General features: G+C 47.6%; 6 protein-coding genes across 6 annotated transcripts; 4 read left to right on the top strand and 2 right to left on the bottom strand.

The window, feature by feature from the left end:
* Positions 1-295: 295 nt before the first annotated feature.
* Positions 296-2038, top strand: GIQ15_03894 (coatomer subunit delta; the record flags this gene model as incomplete). Its single annotated transcript, XM_033551311.1, has 4 exons — positions 296-298; positions 359-802; positions 868-1064; positions 1135-2038. The coding sequence occupies 4 exons, from the start codon at positions 296-298 to the stop codon at positions 2036-2038; spliced, it is 1548 nt and encodes a 515-aa protein (XP_033405041.1).
* Positions 2039-3277: 1239 nt separating this feature from the next.
* Positions 3278-5613, top strand: GIQ15_03893 (molybdenum cofactor biosynthesis protein 1 B; the record flags this gene model as incomplete). The annotated part of the gene is made up of 2 exons (XM_033551310.1): positions 3278-4583; positions 4772-5613. 2 exons carry the CDS (start codon positions 3278-3280, stop codon positions 5611-5613), a joined length of 2148 nt encoding a protein of 715 aa, XP_033405040.1.
* A 138-nt stretch (positions 5614-5751) lies between these two features.
* Positions 5752-7527, bottom strand: GIQ15_03892 (uncharacterized protein; the record flags this gene model as incomplete). Its single annotated transcript, XM_033551309.1, has 6 exons — positions 5752-5970; positions 6028-6232; positions 6360-6391; positions 6432-6547; positions 6596-7334; positions 7420-7527. 6 exons carry the CDS (start codon positions 7525-7527, stop codon positions 5752-5754), a joined length of 1419 nt encoding a protein of 472 aa, XP_033405039.1.
* A 2414-nt stretch (positions 7528-9941) lies between these two features.
* Positions 9942-12206, bottom strand: GIQ15_03891 (NOC2 family protein; the record flags this gene model as incomplete). The annotated part of the gene is made up of 1 exon (XM_033551308.1): positions 9942-12206. One exon carries the CDS (start codon positions 12204-12206, stop codon positions 9942-9944), a length of 2265 nt encoding a protein of 754 aa, XP_033405038.1.
* Positions 12207-12378: 172 nt separating this feature from the next.
* Positions 12379-13266, top strand: GIQ15_03890 (uncharacterized protein; the record flags this gene model as incomplete). The annotated part of the gene is made up of 3 exons (XM_033551307.1): positions 12379-12528; positions 12586-12822; positions 12877-13266. 3 exons carry the CDS (start codon positions 12379-12381, stop codon positions 13264-13266), a joined length of 777 nt encoding a protein of 258 aa, XP_033405037.1.
* Positions 13267-15962: 2696 nt separating this feature from the next.
* Positions 15963-21290, top strand: GIQ15_03889 (ferulic acid esterase; the record flags this gene model as incomplete). Its single annotated transcript, XM_033551306.1, has 9 exons — positions 15963-16052; positions 16115-16444; positions 16509-16670; positions 17526-18086; positions 18155-18298; positions 18372-18976; positions 19525-19880; positions 19989-20124; positions 20225-21290. 9 exons carry the CDS (start codon positions 15963-15965, stop codon positions 21288-21290), a joined length of 3450 nt encoding a protein of 1149 aa, XP_033405036.1.
* Between the last annotated feature and the right edge of the window lie 64 nt (positions 21291-21354).

Raw genomic sequence — 21354 nt, 5'->3', positions numbered from 1 at the left:
TAACCAGGTTTGTGAGTACTCCGCGCCAGATACAAGCTCCAGACGGCGTGCAGTGATGTTTGTGGTCGTTGAACTGGGCGATGTTCTTCTTGTTTGAAGAGCTGAAGTAAATTTCCCCTTTCGCCACCTAAGCGACTTCATGTGCACGGACCACCCTCTCTTCCCTCTTGAGGCCACTTGGGAAACTCGCGAGCATCAAACTCCAAACATCCAACCGCCAGCAACGCCGACTTTTCCAGAGAGAGAGACAGCTATACTACAGCGGGTTTGCTCTTGTTTGTCACCGATAGACGCAATGGTAGGTGGTTCGGCCAGCCACGCTCTGGACACACCCCTGATACTGACGGCATAATGACAGGTTGTACTCGCGGCTTCAATATGCACCCGAGGAGGGAAGGCTGTCCTTTCACGGCAGTTCCGCGAGATGGCGCGCACGAGGATAGAGGCGTTGCTGGCCTCGTTCCCTAAACTAGCAGATTCTGGAACGCAGCACACTATCGTCGAGCAGGACAGCGTCCGATTCGTCTATCAGCCCCTCGATGAGCTATACATAGTCCTCATCACGAACCGTCAATCGAACATTCTCCAGGACATCGATAGTTTACACATATTTGCCCAGGTTGTATCTAGCATCTGCAAGAGTCTGGATGAGAGAGAGATCGTGCGCAATGCGTTTGAACTTCTCAGTGCCTTTGATGAAATTGTTACCTTGGGATACCGGGAGAACCTGTCCTTGTCACAGATAAAGACATTCCTCGAGATGGAGAGTCATGAGGAACGAGTCCAGGAAATAATTGACCGGGTAAGCCCTTCTACTTTTATTTTTATCGACGTGGGTGAGATTGTTCCTAATGCCTGCCTGTCTAGAACAAAGAGCTGGAAGCAACCGAAGAGCGGAAACGAAAAGCAAAGCAGCTCGAGATGCAACGCAAAGAAGCTGCCCGAAGTGGAAGAACTATGGCTCCTCGAGCTCCATCCTACCCAACCTACACACCACCTGTTCGATCGAGCGTTCCAGATGCGATGGACTCGTATGAGGCTGAGAAAAAGAAAGCATTCTCCAAGTATGATACCATGTTTCCGCTTTCAAGGCAAGACAAAATTATGATTTGTACCCTTGCTAACTATAAATAGGCCCCTCGTCACCAGAGGCAAAGGAATGCAACTTGGAAAGAAGTCCAAGAACACTGATATTTACGAAAAAGTACGAAGTGAACTTGGACCTGAAGCCGAAGAGATGCCACTCGTTTCACCCAGCCCGGCAGCAGCAGCAGCAGAAGCTCCTTCAACAAGAGCATCCTTATCTGCAGACCGCGACCCAATTCATATCACAGTTGCCGAGAGCATGTCAGCGAAGCTATCTAGAGACGGCGCCTTAAAATCATTTGAAGTCAAGGGTGATCTCCAACTTCGCATCTCCGATCCTTCTTTCACCAAGGCTAAACTTGATTTAACCGCGAACGCAACCCACGGCGCCCAATACCGTACCCATCCCAATGTCGACAAAGCACTCTTCTCAAACCAAAAAATCATTCAGCTGAAAGACACATCCAAGAGATTTCCTGCAAACAATGCGATCGGTGTACTTCGATGGCGTATTGCCAGCAACGGCGATACAGATCTACTACCTCTCACTTTCACAGTGTGGGTTAATAAGGGGTCTGATTCGACCACCGTAACAGTGGAATACGAACTGACTGGGTCAGACAACTTGCAAGATGTTACCGTCACTATCCCTTTCCAGACAGTAGAACCAACCATTACGAGCTTTGACGCGAATTACGAAGTGACAGGCGACACTCTAGATTGGAACATTGGAAATGTTGATGCATCGAATTCGTCCGGTAGCTTCGAGTTCGAGTCATCCGATCCCGAAAGCGACGAGAACGAGTTTTTCCCTATGAATGTCCGATTCAGTAAGACAACGCCATTCGCAGATGTAGACGTTCTCTCGGTCTCGTTGCTGGATATGGAGGGAGAAAGCGTTGGCTTCACCCAGGATATCAAGTGTGTTGCTGATGGGTATACTATTGAGTAAAGAGTTCTTGGTATAACACTCCATATATCATACCTCTTTTTCAGTCTACACACATTTTATCATTCCTCCTTCGCCTTGACGCTCTTGGCTACCCCTAGGAGGTAGTTTAAGTTAATGTCCTCTGACGTGCACAAGTATTTATGTCTTTTATGGTACCGACCCAAATGGGTAGATTTTAGTTCTAGAGAAAATAATATGCGCCTTGTCTCTCTACAGGCTACAGTAGTCCACAAGCGGCGAAATGGCTTCATTTGGCTTGAGCTATGTACCATGGCAAAAACAACCAAAGTCTAGCACTCCCATCGCCGTTTTCTTACCGTGAAAACCCTCTTGCTTCCATCATTGACATAGACCCGCGATACAGCCATGTCCACGACGCCATACGATGAAGACATATTCTCCCCCTCGACTTTCCAGCAGATGAGCAAATCACAGTCGATAAACTGGCAACAATATCAACTCTCAGGCACCGTCCTGATCCATCATCCCTAGGGCTTCTCGACCGGCTACCTTTCGAGATTTTATATAAAGTCTTGCATCTATTAGATCTTTGGTCTCTATTTTGCCTTTCACGCGCTTCTCGACAAGGCAGAGTTATAAAGTCACTACCAGTATACCGTGATCTTATAAAATATATACCAGATACCCTGATGGTCCTTAGACAATCTAACCTACTTCGCTATTATTCGGCAGATAGACTATACGCAGTCCTACGGTCTAAAGCTTGCGTCGTGGACAGTCTTATGTATAGCACGGCGAAGCATTATGCTTAATCTTCCATTGTTTTTTCTTTCTCCTATTTACTTTCTTACTATTTCCCCTTACCTAAATCTAATATGTAGATTCTTGAATTTGATAGGAATATACGTAACAGATATCGGCATCCATCCCGGGTAACTGACTTAGGCAAATCGGGCACCTCTAGTTCCCAGAGCCCTATTGATAGGAAATCATCTTGAGTACTTCGTGTACACAGCATGGCGCGTTGGAAGTCCGTAGTTTTTTATACAGGGCGTCGGCAACCGGCAATTCGATCATCCACGTGATCAATTGATGTCCACGTAACAATTCCGTGGAGAAAGACGAGGACGAGATAAAGAGAGACAAGCAGATGGTAAATAGGCCAGATATCGGTATATCGAGAGCCAGTTGCTGTGCGTATATATACCATGCCATAGCAGTTATATTACGTTGCTCCGTGAGCTCCAGCCCGCCATGTCTGTTCACTGCAGCCACGCCATGCGGCGAGTTCGGCCATCAAGCATCTCGTTGAATCATCGGTATATTCGCAGGCGACTGACCCGATACTCAACCAGCTCCAGCGAGGCAGCACCGTCAGAGTTGCCGTATAGGTCACACCCATTTCCTCAGCAACCCTCGGCGTCGCCCGAAGCGCTGTCTCGACATCCCCGTCTCAACTCCCTGAAGGATGCCAAACCGTTCTCGTCTTTCTTAACGGACACATTTAGCCGGCAGCATGACTATCTTCGTATTAGTATCACGGAACGCTGTAACCTACGGTGCCTCTACTGTATGCCAGAAGAAGGCGTCCCTCTCTCCCCGTCAACACATCTCCTCACCACTCCGGAAATCGTCTACCTATCAACCCTATTCGTGTCGCAAGGCGTGACAAAGATACGGCTCACAGGAGGCGAACCCACCGTGCGGAAAGATATACTGCCGATGATGCAGGAGATTGGCAAGCTACGCCGTGATGGTCTAAAAGAGTTATGTCTCACGACAAATGGCATATCGCTCCACCGTAAGCTTGACAGCATGGTTGAAGCAGGGTTGACTGGAGTCAACTTGAGCCTAGATACCCTTGACCCATTTCAGTTTCAAATTATGACAAGACGCAAGGGCTTTGAAGCCGTGATGAAAAGCATCGAAAAGATTTTGGACTTGAACGAACGACACAACGCCGGGATCAAGCTGAAGATAAACTGTGTGGTCATGCGGGGCATGAACGACCGCGAAATACTCCCGTTTGTCGAGCTGGGCCGCGATAAAGCGGTTGAAGTGCGATTTATAGAGTATATGCCATTTGACGGGAACAAATGGAGCAAAGGGAAGATGTTCTCCTATCAGGAAATGCTGGATGTCATCAAAGAGAAGTATCCGAGCTTTGAGAAAGTACCTGATCACAAGAATAACACGAGCAAAACCTACCAAGTCCCCGGCTTCAAGGGAAGAGTGGGATTCATTACCAGCATGACCCATAATTTCTGCGGGACATGCAATCGTCTACGGATAACGAGTGATGGAAACCTGAAAGTGTGTCTTTTCGGCAACACAGAAGTGTCTCTGCGAGACATGATTCGAAAGGAAAACAACAACCAGCCTATTTACGATGATGCCCTGCAATCGTTGAATCTACTGGAGTCTGCTAGGCAGGCTGCCCGAGCCGAGGACGAAGGTCATCCAGTCAACGAGCGAGAAAGGGAGCTTTTGAATATAATTGGTGCCGCTGTCAAGCGCAAGAAGGCAAAGCATGCGGGCATAGGCATATTGGAAAATATGAAGAACCGTCCTATGATACTGATTGGTGGGTAGGATCATTTTTCAATTCTGATTTGGGGTTTTTACGATACACCGCTGTTTATATATACTTTTGATTATGATACCATGACAATATTACGAGTGAATCACATATTGTATATATTTCAATATACATCTTATACGTTTGCCTCCGAATTGAATTGTACATGCTAAGTTTGACTTTTTTTTTTATAGATGACCCCATTTTCGACGCAAACGATCTAAATACCTCCCTAGAACCGACAGCAAAGACGTCGAATTGGGCATCAAGGCGACCCAGCTCTCTTATTCAGTCACGGTCTATCCCGTTACATATGCTCGCTCATCACAATTTTCTACACCAAACATGTCGTCCTTACTCTACTTCTCAGCAATCGGCCAGATCACAGTCACCTCCAACCTCTCAGAAACCAGAGCGCGCTGAAACTTCCCCTTTCTCGGATCTTCCCACCGCATCCAATGCAAAGCTTCCCCATCTTACCCCCAGGGAAACAGTCCATATGACATCCATATACAACAAGCCAGAAACCAGCCGTCTAGCTACAGCAGTGTGTCGCATTACATTCTCTAACCCAACAGCGTTTTCCCTTCTTACAACTGGAGACGGGCTTATGAAGAAAGGCGATGTTCTTTCCGTTGCACGTATAGCTGGCATCATGGCAGCTAAGAAAGCAGCGGATATCATACCTCTTGCTCATCCTGGCCTAGGAATAACGGGTGTAGAAGTGGACGTTAGTGTTTGCCCACCGTACCCCAAGGACACAAACTCGGTCAACCAGAGTGATTGCAAGCCGAGCCATGGTCTACATGGGAGTGTCCTCGTTACCTCAAGTGTTAGCTGCCACGGAAGAACAGGGGTGGAGATGGAAGCAATGATGGCTGTACTTGGAGCTGCCCTCACGGTATATGATATGTGTAAAGCTGTGGACAAGGGCATGGTGATAGGAGAAGCGAGGGTTGTTCGAAAACGCGGAGGCAAAAGTGGTGACTGGGAGGAGGGAATCCGTGTCAGCAATGCTCAGGGTAACAGCGATTAACCACCGATTCTATTATAAAAAGATAAAAAGATCTAGACCCGCCTAGGGATTGTACTTAAACTAATGAATCAAAGAGAGCATAGCCCGAAGAAACGAAAAAATCCCAATCCAGCGTTAACCTGTCCCCGTTCGACGGGACTAGATGTAAAACATGCTCTCTGCCAAATCCTTGTGCACTCCCCAGAGCCACTTGGACTGTGACTCGTTATATGGCACGGCAGCCTCATGGTCTTTACGGTGGAAAGTGTCGTAAAGATAACACCGTCCTCTCTCACACAGAATATCAGCATAGTATACTGGAGTGGCAATGGAGACTGACAGCGTAGCCCTCCCAAAGACGTATGACAGGTTATGTGTCTGCAAGAATATCAGTGAAGAGAACATGAGAAGGAAGGAAGAGTGGGAGGAACACACCATATTTTGCAGCTCATTAGCAGTAAAATTGCTTTCATCCTTCAATACAACATAGTGAGCAGGCCGACATGTCCCCTGGATCCCTGCGTGAGCAACCATGAAGAAGTCGAACTCCCGGGCCATGGTGCAACCGCGGTCTACGACTGTTCCTGGGAGAACATTGCCAGACCTTTCATCTAACTGTTCATTCGAAACGGGGTAGAATCTGGTAGGTTATATAATTAGCTTATCAACTTCATAAAATGTATATAATCGGATCAGGGGTAAACTTCAAGGAAGCGCTCGTATACTTGCCTTGTATGGTGCCTCTTCCCAACAATTATAAGAGTCACCTTTGGTAGTTTGCGAGAACGATAATAACTTTCTATTGAATGGTTAATAGCCCTCAATTCCGTTTCCAGTACCTGCTTGTACTGAGACTCTGAAACCCCATCACGATACACGATGACCTTCTCCGGTAGACACTCCTGGTCTTTCCAGCTTTTCAGCCTTTCGGTTACCATATCACTCAAAGCTTCCACTATCTCAACACGATGGCTTTGAGTTCTTATGCTCGCTGGCCACTGACCCAGCATAGAATTGCAATTCGCAACAACTCCCGCAATACTTGGAGCCTGCGGCACAGATTCAGTCCCCGTTGGATGGGTCACATCAATCCCCAGATACATAATCCGGGGTGATGACCGAGAGGTCTGCGCAACTTCAAGCTGGTGGTTGACGCCTCCCAGTTTTAGATTAATCTTAAGAGCCAGGTTTGCTAGGTAGGAAGGCTGCTTGTTGATTTCCAAGGGCGCTCCTTGGCCAGCGTTCTTTGGAGGTTTCGGAACGACACAAAGGGTATGGCAGCCATATTTCATGTCAGCAAAGTATTTCACCTGGGAATACAGTTCTGCATCGTATCCAGGAAGGACTATAATGGTAAATGCCACTCCTGACTTCTTGATGCGCAAGAAGTTTTCATCGAGCAGTGCATGGTTATCGTTCGAGTTTTTTGTTAGGGTCAGAGTGCTTGCGGGTTTATGCCTCTTTGGCCAGTTAATACCGTATTTGATCAAGTACTTACCGAGTTCTTCCATAAACTGTGTAGTTTCAGGAGTACTTCGACTTTGATGAAATGTAATAACCAAACACCCTACGTCTCCATTCGTGCGGAGCAAACCCGGTCGATTAAATGCAACGTTACTCGAGAGATTCCAAACTCCTGGATTGATCACTTGCATTGGAGATTTATACACAAGTTTCGGTGGCGGTAGTACTGTCCCGGTGATGGCAAGCATTCTTCCTGCCACTCGAATACCAAAATCTTCCTATAGATATTTTATTAGAAGATTGATTCCCAAAATATCAAGAGCTATGAACAGTAAGATCCATGACATGAAGGCATTTACTTACCGGCTTGCGAACACCGCTCGTTCCAGATATTGCCCCAATAAGCGGAAGGCCTCTTCTTACTATGTCGTCAGCATTCTCGGAAGGGTAACGGCACGCGACCCTAATCATTTCGCTGGTTTGTTTAGGCGATAGTCGTTGACGTGCGGTCTGGCCAGGAATAATATGGCATATTTCTGAGGGTAGGTATTCATTCTTTCCTACATCAACCACGATCTGATCGTCTTGGGTGAGATGAATATCGTGGGCTAAAATAAAATGTTAACTCACAGTAGGTAAAGGGGCAACAGTCACACTCGAGATATAACGGACCTAGTAAATAATACTCTCTGATACTGACTTCTCTTGTCCTCCCATCTCCAGACCATTCAACGCGTATGTTATCAATTGAACCTGCAACATGATTTAGTCTTGCAACTGATCGGATCGTTTTCACTCTCCCAGGGCGGCAATTGCTTTCTTTCCCGTAATCAGGTTTCACTCGGATCTTTCGGAGGAGTATATCAAGTTTAATAGCCCGTTGAGGGCCAGACAGCCTCGTCACTTGGTCAAATTTACAAACCAAGGCATGGAGTGTTGTGTCAAGATAAAAAGCCCCTGTAGAGACGTTCAGGTTTAAGAGGAGGCGTCCCGTAGACGGCCTCGCAGAATGAAAAAATCCGCGAATTGCATCCAGTCCGGCTCCTATTTCCTTTTTATTTTTCTCATCGTCCAGCTGAAAGTGTTTGCTTTGGCCAAGGGACTGAGTATTCGATGATTCATTCGGGAAATGGGCTAGTATCACGTCGAGGGCTTGGATGGCCTCATTCCTCTCATCGGGGTTATATGTCTTTTTAGACGTTTGTAAGTCGTTCAATACTTCGGCCATTTTAAATACCCTCTGCAATTGAAGGGTTATTTCGTATGAGGGAGAACCTCGCGACGGTAGTTCTTCTGGTTCGTAGTATTGTACCACAAATTTTTTGATGGGCAGCTCCTTTGTGCTTATTATCTTGTCTCTGTAGTTTGTTGCAAGGGGGTAAGATGTTAGTAAGTCGTGCTTCATGAATAGTGATAGAAGTCGACGAGTTTGGCGACGGCCCAGCTCTACCCCAGGAGCAAGGGAATATTGATATTGATAGAGAGTGATCGATTCAAGCCCCTGGATTTCAAAATAATTAGCCCAAAGTTTGACCTCATTTTTATCTGTTCCACCGTAGCCCGGTCGGGTTACAGGTTCCACTGAATCTCTCATAGATAGGTTCGTAAGTTTCGAATCAAGGCTTATGTTCCCAGCAACTACCCTATCCTCTAGCCTCTTCACTGTTTCTGAAGGCACATGTTCCCCTCCACTATACGACGCGTTTAGCAACCAGAATCTATTAGCAAGAGTAAAACTTACTCGTGTGTTCTGACCGCCAGGCTTCTACCTGGGGATGGGGATGTACCACCCCAGGCCCGTCCACCTGGGGGGGTGAACGATTGCCCTCTTCCTCTCCAGTCCCCTCTCCCGCGAGAAGAACTGCGGCCTCTAGTTCCGCCCGTGCTAGGGAATGACCGCTCATGTTGAAAGTTTCCCCTATTTCCGTCTGGGCGTTTTCGCCAATCTCCGTGGTTCATTTTGATCAACACTGAAAGGGACGTTGACCAGTAAATTGTCGTTACGGGTTTGGCTAACAGAGAGCTTTGGGGATGCACAGTAATTTTATATTAACATTGCACAATATATATTGTTTGTCTATAGGTTCGTCATTCCATGAACAAACACCTGTGTATCAGCTATGTTCAAACAACAAACAGCTCCCTGGACCAAGTTCTGCATTTGAGAAGCGAATGACGGTAGGTCCGTAAGTGTATCATCCTACATCCGGAATGATTAAACCGACCGAGATTGCTTAGGAGCTGTAGACAACATATCGTCCGTAGTATCCGATATGTTCCTGTTGATGGGAGTCCACAAACAGCTCTGTCTGCGCATAATTACCAAGCCAAATAGCAATATTGTTGAATGAGGTTTCGGGGGACGAAGAGAAGTAACTGAGAGCCAGACTCATGGCAAACTCATTATGTATTGCTGTTCTGTTCGCAAACAGGAGTCTGCAAATAACCAAAAAGGTGTTGTCCCATCAGGAATCTTCAACGCAACAGACTGGAAAGCAGCCAATGCATCCGAGCTATCACTTTCATCATTTAACGCCTCGTAGGCTCAGAAAACGCGCTCATTGTGCGTCAGTTTATAGGCGATGCTACCTATTCCTCAATAGTTTCGTCGCGTACTGCGAATTCCGCCATTTAGTTCCTGGTTGCGTCGAGCAAATCCACGGCTGGGGGTTTTCAACACCACCGAATACGAGAACGAACGCTCACAAGCATACGAGTAAATGTTATGCACTGCATCTGGCCTGAAAGCCCATTTCTCGTTCCACTACAGATATTGGTATCTACTTGGGTTTCGGTTCTACAAGATATGACTTTTTTAGATATGTTCAAAAAGATAGTCTAAGGTATCGATTTGCTAAAAAGGAATTTTATACACCAATGACAGATTACTCTCCATCACTTGAGCCATCATCAGCCACACCTTGCATTGCATCTTCATCGTCGTCGTCGTCGTCGTCATTGTTCTTTCGCTTATTTTCCCTCTCTTGTGCTCGACTGCTGTCAAGAAGCTTCGCTCGCTCCGCCCGCTGCACTCGCTGGGTCTTCACAAATGCACCTAGAGGCGTTACATCCCATTCAACCTCCTTCAAGAACCCTTCTACCTCTGCACGATTCCTTGGGGCAAACGTAACCTTAGCTCTTCGCTCTTCGATCCAGCGGCTGTTTGCCTCGATCTTCTGTATTAGAAGCATGAAGATCTGCGAAATCTTCGGGTTCTTATTTCCGGATGAACGCGATGAAATTTCTTTAAGCCAACGTTTGAGCATCACGATGATAGGGAGGGCGAGTTCAGGGAAAGCGATATTTTTAGTCCATAGCGTGAAGAACTCCGAGACAAGCTCTGAAACCTCTTCAGCCACGCCATCCTGGTATACTCGAGTTCGAAGGTAGGCCTTGGGGGTCCGGATGGTGGTCGAAAAGTCCAGAGGCTTCAGCGTGCTCGCCTTTGGAGGTTTCTTCATCTCTGCGGAGTTCAAGACCTCTAAAAGGGCGGAGGATAGAGGAATGTATGTTCCAGTGGAAAGCGATAGACGGAGGAGAGAGCGGGTGAGTTGAAAACGAAGGGGGAAGTATTGCGCGGTGGGTATCAGACGCATGGCTCCGAGTATGATTTGAACAACGGGGTATATCAAAGGGCGGAGGGCACACTGTTTTCCCGCCTTGGCCTCAACCAGAGGGTCACAGTGGGCTGCCAAAGTTCTCGACCAAAAATCAAGTGAGTGTATATACTGCCAGTTGTAGACGGCTTTGTAGGAATTCTTGGTTGGGTTGGTGATGCTACCCCTCAAATGGATCGCAAGTTGCCGAATGAATGTAAATCCAGTGGTGTATGCAATATTTTGATCGATGCCCCAAAGCTCAGCAGCAGAGTTTTTCATAAGATTGATCCCTGGGAGAGTGTGGACCGAGGTATTACGGCTACCCTTGACAACGCCTTCATAGCTCGCTTTCAGCACCGTTTCGCGGATTCCAGCGTCTCCGATAACTAGCAGTCTGCGAAGTACCAAAAAGGCAGTAATACGTGTAGCCTCCGAATTCGAGGCCTCGGACCAGTGGCCGACAACTGTCTTTATAAGCACCTTTAGTAATTTTCGGAACTGTAAAATGTATGGAAGCATGGGTTCGATAGAAGATATTGTTAGTTTTAATGCTGCAGCGTCGGAGAGTGTGGTGAGCAGCTGATGTATGGAGGAGGTGTGAGATTTTATGAGAGGCGTCAAGGTTTTGAATTTCTTTGAGTCGAGGGTGACCCTGATCTTCCCGCCAGCCGTCTCTTTTATGGGGAGATGATGGTTTAAAACTTTGGGAACTTCTTCGAGCGCAGTTATCAAAACCTGGTGGTATACATCAGGATCGGATATGGTGTATTTTCGGTCTTCGTTGTCCTCCTCGTCGACATAAGCGGCGATGCGAAATGCCAATACTGCCTGCCTCGTCGCACGCAATGAGTGCTGTGTCGACATCGACTTTTGCCACTGCTTTACCAACGACAGCTTGAGGGTCTTTTCAGGCATCAAGTCCATAGCTTGGTCGCGCTTCTTGGATTTTTTGGCCTTTTTCGCCGGTGCGGCGTCCTCTTCTTCAGCCTCGCTAAGCTCATCGACCTCCGCAAGGTCGCCGTGATCCCCAAATTCAAGAAGCTCAGCATCGTTTTCTTTCAGATACTTATAGAATTCAGGGTCGTTCTCCTTCAGGGCCTCCAATTGATCCTTATGCGCTTCCAAGTTGTCCGAGTCGCTCCCGTCTGATTCTTCGCCCGAAATGGCTCCAGCACTCTCATCGTCACTGCCATCTTGCGCATCTGTGTTTTCCTTCTCCTCCACTCGCTTCCTCTTGCCTGTCTTTGGCGTCACATTCTTCTTTTCCTTCTTGGAGAGCTTCGTGGTAGCTGGAGCGTCTGCGATTTCAAATCCGCCCGCGAAAAAGTCGTCCACGGCCATATCCGCAAACGGGGTATCTGATGAATCATCGGAGGTAGATTTTGTGACATTGCCATCTTTGGCCTCCTCCTCGAGCTTCGCGGCGCTTTTGGCCTTCTTCTTATCTCTGACCTGGTGGCGCTGTTTAACCTTCGAGAACTCTCGTCGCCGGTCAATTGTGTCTCGGAGGTGGTTCTTTTCGAACTTCTTGGTGGCTTTTTTGGTCCCCATCGTCGATAGCCAGCGGTCCTTGCGCGCGCGAGGGTTGTTGGATGTCGTTTCGTGCGGAGCGTAAATTTATAGAATTTGGCTTCGAACAGAAATTTTTGGTTTCTTAGCTGCAAAAGCGCCAAGTCTTCGCGGCCAAGAAAGTCACGCTACCAAAGCTTCCCTGCTTCACAGTATGAACATCATCAGCAACAGCAAAGAGAGAGAGAGAGAGAGAATATCAGAGAAAGGCATGATGTATTCACAGCGGCCTCTGTCATATGCGCCTACGCCTTACAGCTATACTCCCAACACGGCGCTATCTGCAACCATCAATTTAGACGAGGTAAGGGTCTGGTCTCTGCGGGAGTTGGCAGCGGTCCTTTGCTAACTGGAGGCTTAGGAGGTCAAACCGTTCTCTTCCCCCGGCGAGAGAGACCTTTACGAGTCACTGGCGGAGATATATAGTATCATCATTACGTTAGACGGGCTAGAGAAAGCATACATCAAGGATGCGATAACAGAATCAGAGTATACGGAGACGTGCGCCAGGCTGCTAAAACAGTACCGGTCGATTTTAAGTGATGATGCCGTCGCAGCTGAGTTTGTCGATCTAGACACGTTCAAGCGTGCCTGGGAGGTATGCATTACTTCGAGCTCAAGTCACGTACCATAGACTAACAAGGCTATCTAGATGGAGTGTCCACGCGCCACGGAACGACTACGCATCGGCCTTCCCGCTACTGTCGAACAACCCTCTCATGCACCCTCCCAGAATTCTACGGCGGGACCTTCAGCTTCAGGGAGCCTTATACTCGCTGCTACAGAAAACTTTATAACCTTCCTCGACGCTCTAAAGCTCAACATGCTCTCGAAGGATGCGCTCCACCCACTTTTATCAGAAGTCATCCAGTCCGTGAATAAGGTCACGGAGCAAGATTTTGAAAATAGGGGGAAAATAATCCAGTGGCTTATCACCTTAAACCAGATGAGAGCGACGGAGGAACTAGGTGAAGATCAAGCTAGAGAGTTGGCATTCGAAATGGAGCAGGCATATCAAGGCTTCAAGGCAACCTTGAATTGATCTCGTCCCTGCTCGAAAATTATGCGGTGGCATCTTCCTTATGTCTTCTGACGGATCCCAGGCCATAAGCATAAGTCAGTCCACGAACAGAATCACCTCCATGGTTATTGTCCCTGACCTCCCCGCCATTATCAAGATGCTTACTAAGCAATCTGATAAGATTGTGCACGGACGAGCCAAAGTTCCTTTTTTTTTTTTTTTTTTTTTTTTTCAGTGACATCAGGAAGTAGTCGTGCAACATTGAGAACGACACGAGCCTGGCGTATAGATTCCGAGGGTGTGTTTGCTGTGTCCGGGTCTATATATCTATACGCCCAATTAATCATCGATCCCTTGAATATGAGAGGCCCGGAGAACCCCACTCATGGTATTGCAACTCCCTACCCCCGGAGAAAATCCACCGCTTTAACTAGGTACATATCAGCAGGCTAACCAGTTGAGATAACTTTGCCAGCCTTCGACCTTCCTCAACTTCATACCAAACCACCTGCATGCGACATACTCCAGGTCCTGGATCAGCTTACACTTCGCCCTCACACGTTCACTGATGAATCCTCCGGTGAACCCGTACACCAATTGCAGTCAGTTGACATTTGCAGATACCTCACTTCAATAATTGGTAGCCCTTTAGCGTGGATTGACTCAGACCTGTTGAGAGAAAATATATGGGATGCTGCAAGTTCCAGACTTTGTGAAAGGGCGGGTAGGAATGGTACTGTGCTTGTCCTGTCTGATTTTATAACTCGAAGCTGATAAGTCGTTATGCAGCCATGCCCTCCATGTCCCGGGAGTTCAGGATTCCAATGACTAACGATTCTGGCTTCTCGGTCACTCTACACGAGCCCTCCCTCACGTCTGACAACCTCGGAAATAAGACGTGGGTCGCTTCGTTTATGCTTTCGAAACGACTACATATATTCCATTCCTCAGGCTTAGTACCTTCTTCAGGGAACTCAAGCTCCCCCTTACGCAGCCTTGAGCTAGGCGCAGGAACCGGACTTGTGGGCATTTCTTTCGCAGCAATATGGGGTGCTGCTACAACAGTCCATCTTACTGATCTGCCCCCAATCGTACCTAACCTTACACATAATGGGTCTCTAAACGATGGCCTTATTTCCAAGGCTGGATCGAGCATTACCACCGGAGTACTAGACTGGTCACTTCAATCAGGCGTCTCGCTGCATAGCGCTGATAAGTACGATATTATCCTCATTGCCGATCCGCTATACTCCCCCGATCATCCTAGATGGCTAGCTCAAGCTATAGAGACACATCTCTCTTCGAATGGTCGATCGAGGGTTATACTCGAGCTACCTCTACGAGAAGTATATCTTCCACAAGTAAATGAACTCAAGAAACGACTACACAAGACAGGGCTAGGCATTCTCGAAGAAGGAGAAGAGATAGGTTATGATGACTGGGCGGCCAAAGATGGTTCGCCGGTGGAAGTGCCTTGCTGGTGGTCAGTATGGGGCTGGGTGCCGCAAGTATAGACGCACACGCCGGAAGAGCAACAATTTGATGAGATATGACGACGCGATAATTGGCATAAGATCTAACTAGAATAGAACAACTTTAAGGCTCAGAGTAAGAATATAGATATGCTGGTTTTTTTACTAATATTTGAACGTCTATTTTCATTTCCATGTCATTCCTGACCATTCTTTACCAGCTGCAGGGGCCATATCCCTGCCCCTTCCCCCCTCGATCTGTTCTCGGTGCTATCATTTCCAACTCTGTCATGGACATGGAAATATACCTTTACGGAACTATATATTGAATGCAATGGACTTAGTGCCTCCATGGTTAACTACGGACTAATTCCAGGCTGATAGGACCGATTAACAAGTTCTTTAGCCAGCACCATGCATTGTCTACTGCCAGGGACCAGAAAACACCTTGGCGCTGATTTTCCATTCAGAACCTATTGGCTAGGGTTTCTGTATCATCAGAAATATTCCAGGACGGCCTCCCAGTACAGTTAGGACATACCCTGATCCAGTGGGTGGTTATACTACGGGGATAGGCTACCAATTTCTGTATTCTGTAGCTTTATCGTAGTTATAGCCATATTCTCTGAGGCTCAATCATTATTAAGGGGTGCGTCTTATACATCATTTTAGGAGTTTGTGCTCTGTACCAGTGTCAGAGCAATGGGGATTTCCTAGAGGATAATAAAATACATAGTTAGTGCTTTGTTGTAGCCAAAAGGCTTCATTTCTCTGTTAATGAAAACTATCAACCAAAAAGCAAGGGCTAATCTGAGAAACTTGACCTCACTCCATGCCGTTTGATCCAGTCCCATTCTAAATATTTGGCACCTTACATCAAATGAATCCTCATTCCAGGAAACGCCAGGATATATAAGATGGTCCTCTTGCGGTTCTGCAAAGAGTCTACTACCACAGCCCAATATATCCCTTTCGCGTAGCTTTCCGAGCAACACCTGATTCCCACCCACGGAGGACGGGATATACCACAGATAACCACCATAACACTTTTTCCCTAGGCGTAGGTTTAGCGTAGCCTGCCTTAGCTATCATATCTGCGGTTGCCACCTTAGCACACTCAATATTCACCAGCCTCACTTACTTTGCTTTACATCTATCTAGAATTTTTTTTCCTTTTTCTACATTCGAGCGAGTAGCTCCGCCATTATTTGGGCATATTCAGAGTTATTGCTCCCTTCATTCATTATGGCCGGCAGATCGAAGCCGGGTAAAAACCAGAAGAACGAGGAGTGGTACATGGACCGAAAACTGTACAAGAGGATTAGCAAGTTTAAAGTAAGCCCTCGATATCCATCCCTGTTCAACTTCAACCATAAGCTGACCATATCGAACTACAGAATAAGTCGCAGAGTGATAGCACCTTGGACCATTTCAACGGAGGGACTCCTACCTATTATGAACCGAGCGCCATAGGCCCTGGCTTTGGGCATAGCTATCAAGGCTACCATGGCCCTGCCCGTAGCCTCCAGACTTATCCTCCATCAGTCCAAGCACAAGGACCCAACAGCAATCCCCAGTGGCTCAGCAACCCAAGCAATATGGCATATCCCCCACAGTCGGCGCCTCATTTCAACCAAGCGTACTGGTCTCCAGCTCCAAACACATACCCAACTTATGCTTCACCAGGCCATGGCCCCCCAGTGAACAACATCCCCTGGGTCGGAAGCGTGCGTTCAGTCCTTTCTCTCCAGATAAGCCCGTTAAAGTCATGCCGCTAACCTCGTGATATAGACTCGTACACAAAGGGCGACCAGTTGGGGGGGTAACAATCAACCGCAACACATGCCCCCAAGACGCGACTCTAGGCAGCCATATCCTGTTAATGAGCACTCTCGCCTTCGAGGAGACGCACCCGAGTTTGTTCCTGCACATGGACCGTCAGCAGTGGCTCCGGTACAAGATACAACTCCAGTCACCGGCACTCATAAGGCAAACCGCCGCTAGTTAACATGTCAGCTGCAGATAATCTTGCGGCAATTGATTTCTGGACACGGTTATTTCTCCTTGGAATATTATAAATGGTGTCGTTGGCTGTGGCTGCAAATCTGGAGCTTCGTGTTTCACTTGTTTCTTTAAGGTCGCGGCATCCCTTATTCCATTTAGCTAGTTACCTCACACCTCCATGTCGTCTGACAATGAAATATCCCGTTCTTGGGCCAGCGTCGAGTATCCTAACCGCCATCGAGGCGCATCAACATGTATCAACATGTATCAAAATGGCATGAAGTCCAAATGTCGTCCAAGTAGGATAGCTTATGTAATCCACTTCAACTAGGGCGCAGCGCGAACTTTAACCAATAGTCAGAGAGTCAAGATGCATCAAATACGAGATGGTCAGCCCCTTGCTTATTCTGCAGGGCCCTAGACCCTTCGATCCGACTCGCGGGTGGGCAGGCGGGTTGTGATACCATTCAGCCTCCTTGATGTAACTTTTCAGCCCTTGCACTTTAGTCAAGGGGAATCATGAAGGGATTTTGAACCTATATCTTGGGTAGGCCGCCGTTCTCCTCACCCAATCGAGGTTTCGACGCAAGTCCAAGACTCCCTCTCTCGATATATACTTAATTTGGCGAGAATGGTGTATTGTGGTAAACCAAGCAAGGGCTGCAATGAATGTAGGCGCCGCAAAATTAAGGTATGCATCTATGCTCTGCTGCCTGGATTTGATACTAGGCTCTTAAGATATCATCTCCTAAAATATGCCCATCCCTCTTGAACAAGATGCAAAAGTTCTAATTTTATTTATAGTGTGACCAAACGGAGCCAACGTGCATGCAATGCACGAAAGGTGGCCGGACATGCACCGGTTATCGAAACCAGCTGGACTTGATGTTCCGCGACGAGACGCGGAAGACTGCACACAACGCTTCTACAAGAGCGCAAAAGCAGAGAGGCATCAAAAGTACCAGTGCCAATAAGGCCTCCGCCCAGGAAACTCCTTCGACCAGCCTTGTATCTCTGTGCTCTTCGAATACACCGGGAGAGCTCTCACGGAGCCTCCCGGTAGACCTGAACCAGCGGGCTATTTGCTTCTTTGTATATAACTATGTTATTCCCACTGGTCCTGCTCCTGGGAGGATTGGCTATATGCATAGCGTCACGTCCTCAGGCACTGAGGTGATGTCTGCATGCATGGCTTCAGTGGGCATAGCGACACTCGCAAATATAACGCATTCTCCCGAAATGCGCATCGCGGCGAGGGAGCAGTATGCCCACGCACTTTCGTTAACGAATGCAATGCTCCGGGACCCTGTACAGGCGAGGAAGCCGATGGCCCTCGATACCGTCATGTTATTGGGGATGTTTGAGGTGTTTTCCGCCCCAGAAAAAAAAATATACCACTCTTGGAATTTTGTTGGTTACTGACTCAGCCATAGGTCATTACCTGCCGAAGCAACCGATCCTTAAGTAGCTGGAGAAATCATCATGAGGGAGCACTTGCTCTCCTTCGACTACGCCCCTCGCCGTCACCAGATGATATGACGAATTTCAGAATGTTTGCCCAAGCCCGTGGCCAAATAGTAAGCCCATGCTTCGCCTCCGCCTTGCCAAATTATTGTACGAATCACTCTGGCTAACGACTACCGCCTCTAGCTCTCCAGTTGCCTGTTGACATCTTCACGGGCGCCTCCATATCTCTCCGGCCTGCCGCCAGAAAAACAAGGAAGTCTTCCAAAATCAGAAGCCCTGCTCGAAGATGCCGCGACATTACTTGTCAAACTATGCAACCTACGTGCTGAAATCGAGGATAAGACGCTCAGTTCACCGGATTTGATCATATCCCAAGCATACGCTCTAGAGGCTGAACTTATATCATTTTATACAGTGCTCTGGGAACATTACCCTTATACGCTTCATGAAGTTCTCGACCAGGACACTCCCCCATCACCATCAGACGAAATCTATGGAGGTTGCTACCATATCTATGCAGATTACTTTATTCCGAATGTATACTACGCCTACCGTAGTGCCCGTATCCTCCTTAGCGAGGTCATCGAAGAGGCGTTCCCTCAACTCTCCCCAACCTCACCTCTATATTCTCAATTTGGCGATCTGCCGATTCTCGTGGAGCAAAGTCGAATTGCCGCACTGCAAGCGGCGATAGACATTTGCTACAGTGTTCCTTTCCAATTAGGAGACGTCAGTAAAGATATAACAGGTGGCTGGGACACTCGCCGAAGTGGCAGGGCCATCGGCGGGTACCTATTACTCTGGCCGTTGTGTCTTGCTGGAGATTTACCGTATGCGCCGAATTCACTACGAGATTGGGCTGTTAATCGGTTTGAGTATATTGGACGAGGGCTTGGGATCAAACAGGCAATTTGGATGGCTGCCCTTTTAAGGAGAGGTGGCATGCGTTTTCTGTTGACAACCTTGCGGATTAGTGAAGAAGACTGACGATATGATTGATCTCGAACTATGTTCAAAAACCGATTTTGTAGCAATAAACCTGTCCACTCACATATAGAAATATCTTAATGCTAGAAATCACTCCTATCATCAACCTTGAGATCCAAACTGTCTCTATCAAGGTGACAAACTCACCTGCATCCTTCCACCCCACATTTACCATAACCCATGTCTGAAGGATGAGATGGTGGCTTGCAATAATTTCTTTTTCCTGCAGTTACTGCAGTCCACCGCCAACTCACTTTGTCTTCCATTCCACGGGTAAGATAGCCGGCTCGGTGTTACTGATAGTAAGTGGAGATAGAAACAACTCCTATTGCTCTATCGATTCTAAAAGTCCAACGACCCCCTTCACGTCCATGCCGCTCTTTACTCTAGCCAAAGTTCTCCTCCTCCTCCTATCTACCTCACTACTTGCTGCCTCATTACCGGTGGAAGAAAGATGTAACGCAGAGATACTCAAACTTCCGGGTGCTAGGGCGATCGAATTCATACCAGCAGGGACAAATCTGACCTTCCCTTCCAATGACCCTTCATGCAACAGGCCTAGCCAGGTAGTGGCTGTAGATATCTGCCGGGTGGCACTACACGCTTCCACTTCTAGTAGATCCGGCGTTCATTTTGAAGTTTGGTTACCGATGAATTGGCAGAGACAGAGATTCCTAGCCACGGGGAACGGAGGCATCGATGGATGTAAGTTGACAATTCTCGGATATGATCAAAATTGTCGAGCATGGCTATCATGTTACCAACTGTTGGGTGTATTAGGTTAATTAAATATCTTCTTTTCTATTAATTCAGGCATCAAGTATGAAGACCTTGCCTATGGGGTGAAAAATGGGTTTGCCGTAGTTGGCTCAAACAACGGACATAATGGCACCACGGCCATTTCGATGTATCGAAATTTAGATGTTCAGATCGACTTTGCGTGGAGAGCGTGAGTGAAATAAGCCTTTCTCCATTGTCTATTGACATTTATTGCAAGAAATATTCTTATGCTATTTGTTGGTATAAAGGCTTCATACGAGTGTAGTTAGTGGGAAGGAAATCGTGGCCCAGTTCTACAGAAAGCCTCATTTGAAATCTTACTACATCGGATGCTCCCTCGGTGGGCGCCAGGGATTTCAATCAGCGCTGAAATTCCCCCGTGACTTTGATGGAATCGTCGCCGGAGCTCCAGGGGTAGACTTTAATAACTTGGTATCATGGAGAGCAAGTTTCTTCCCGTTGACTGGCAGGTCAGATTCTCCCGATTTCATACCAGCGAGTGCTTGGAAGACGTATATTCATGGTGAAGTGCTTCGACAATGTGACGGCATTGACGGCGTCGTGGACGGAATTATCGAAAACCCTTCACTCTGCCATTTCAACGCCGATGCGCTGCTGTGCAAGGAAGGCCAAAAGACAGATTGCCTAACGCAGACTCAAGTTGATATTGTGCGACGGATATTCACCCCTCTGATCGACGAGGATGGCAAGGTAATATATTCCGCCATGCAGCCTGGCAGCGAAGAGCTAGCTACCACAAAACTCTATGCAGGGAAACCCTTCAGCTATTCAGACGAATGGTTCAAATACGCCGTATACGACCCATCATGGGACGCATCGACATTCACTGCCCACGATGCTGCGGTTGCAGATGCTCTCAACCCAGGGGATGTCAGAACATGGCCAACATACGAAGACCTGGCCGAGTTCAAAAATAGAAACGGCAAGATACTCGTCCACCATGGCTGTCAGGATAACCAGATCACGAGCTTCAACACGGAGAGGTTCTATAACCGTTTGATACAAACGGGTCCGGCAGGCGGTGCTGGGCAACTAGACCACTTTCTCCGTTTCTTCCGCATATCCGGCATGTTTCATTGCAATGGGGGTCCGGGTGCATGGGCTCTAGGACAGGGAGGCGGAGCAGCTTCAGAAGGCATCGAATTCAAGAGAGAGAACAATATTCTAGCAGCCGTCGTTGACTGGGTCGAGAAAGGAATTGCACCAGACACGATGGAAGGAGTGAAATTCGTGGATGACGATGTAGCTTCTGGAGTTGTATTTCGCCGTAGACATTGCAGGTTTGTTAATTCTCTCCTCCTAAGGACACTTTGATATCCTCTCTCGTACATCCACCGTCCCTAGGCTAGGCTGATGAGACTGATGCAGATATCCACTC

This window comes from Arthroderma uncinatum (assembly GCF_011692745.1).
Source record: "Arthroderma uncinatum strain CBS 119779 chromosome Unknown scaffold3, whole genome shotgun sequence".
Classification (NCBI taxonomy): domain Eukaryota; kingdom Fungi; phylum Ascomycota; class Eurotiomycetes; order Onygenales; family Arthrodermataceae; genus Arthroderma; species Arthroderma uncinatum.
The sequence above is the reverse complement of the archived record's forward strand: the minus strand, read 5'-3'. Positions and strand labels throughout refer to the sequence as shown.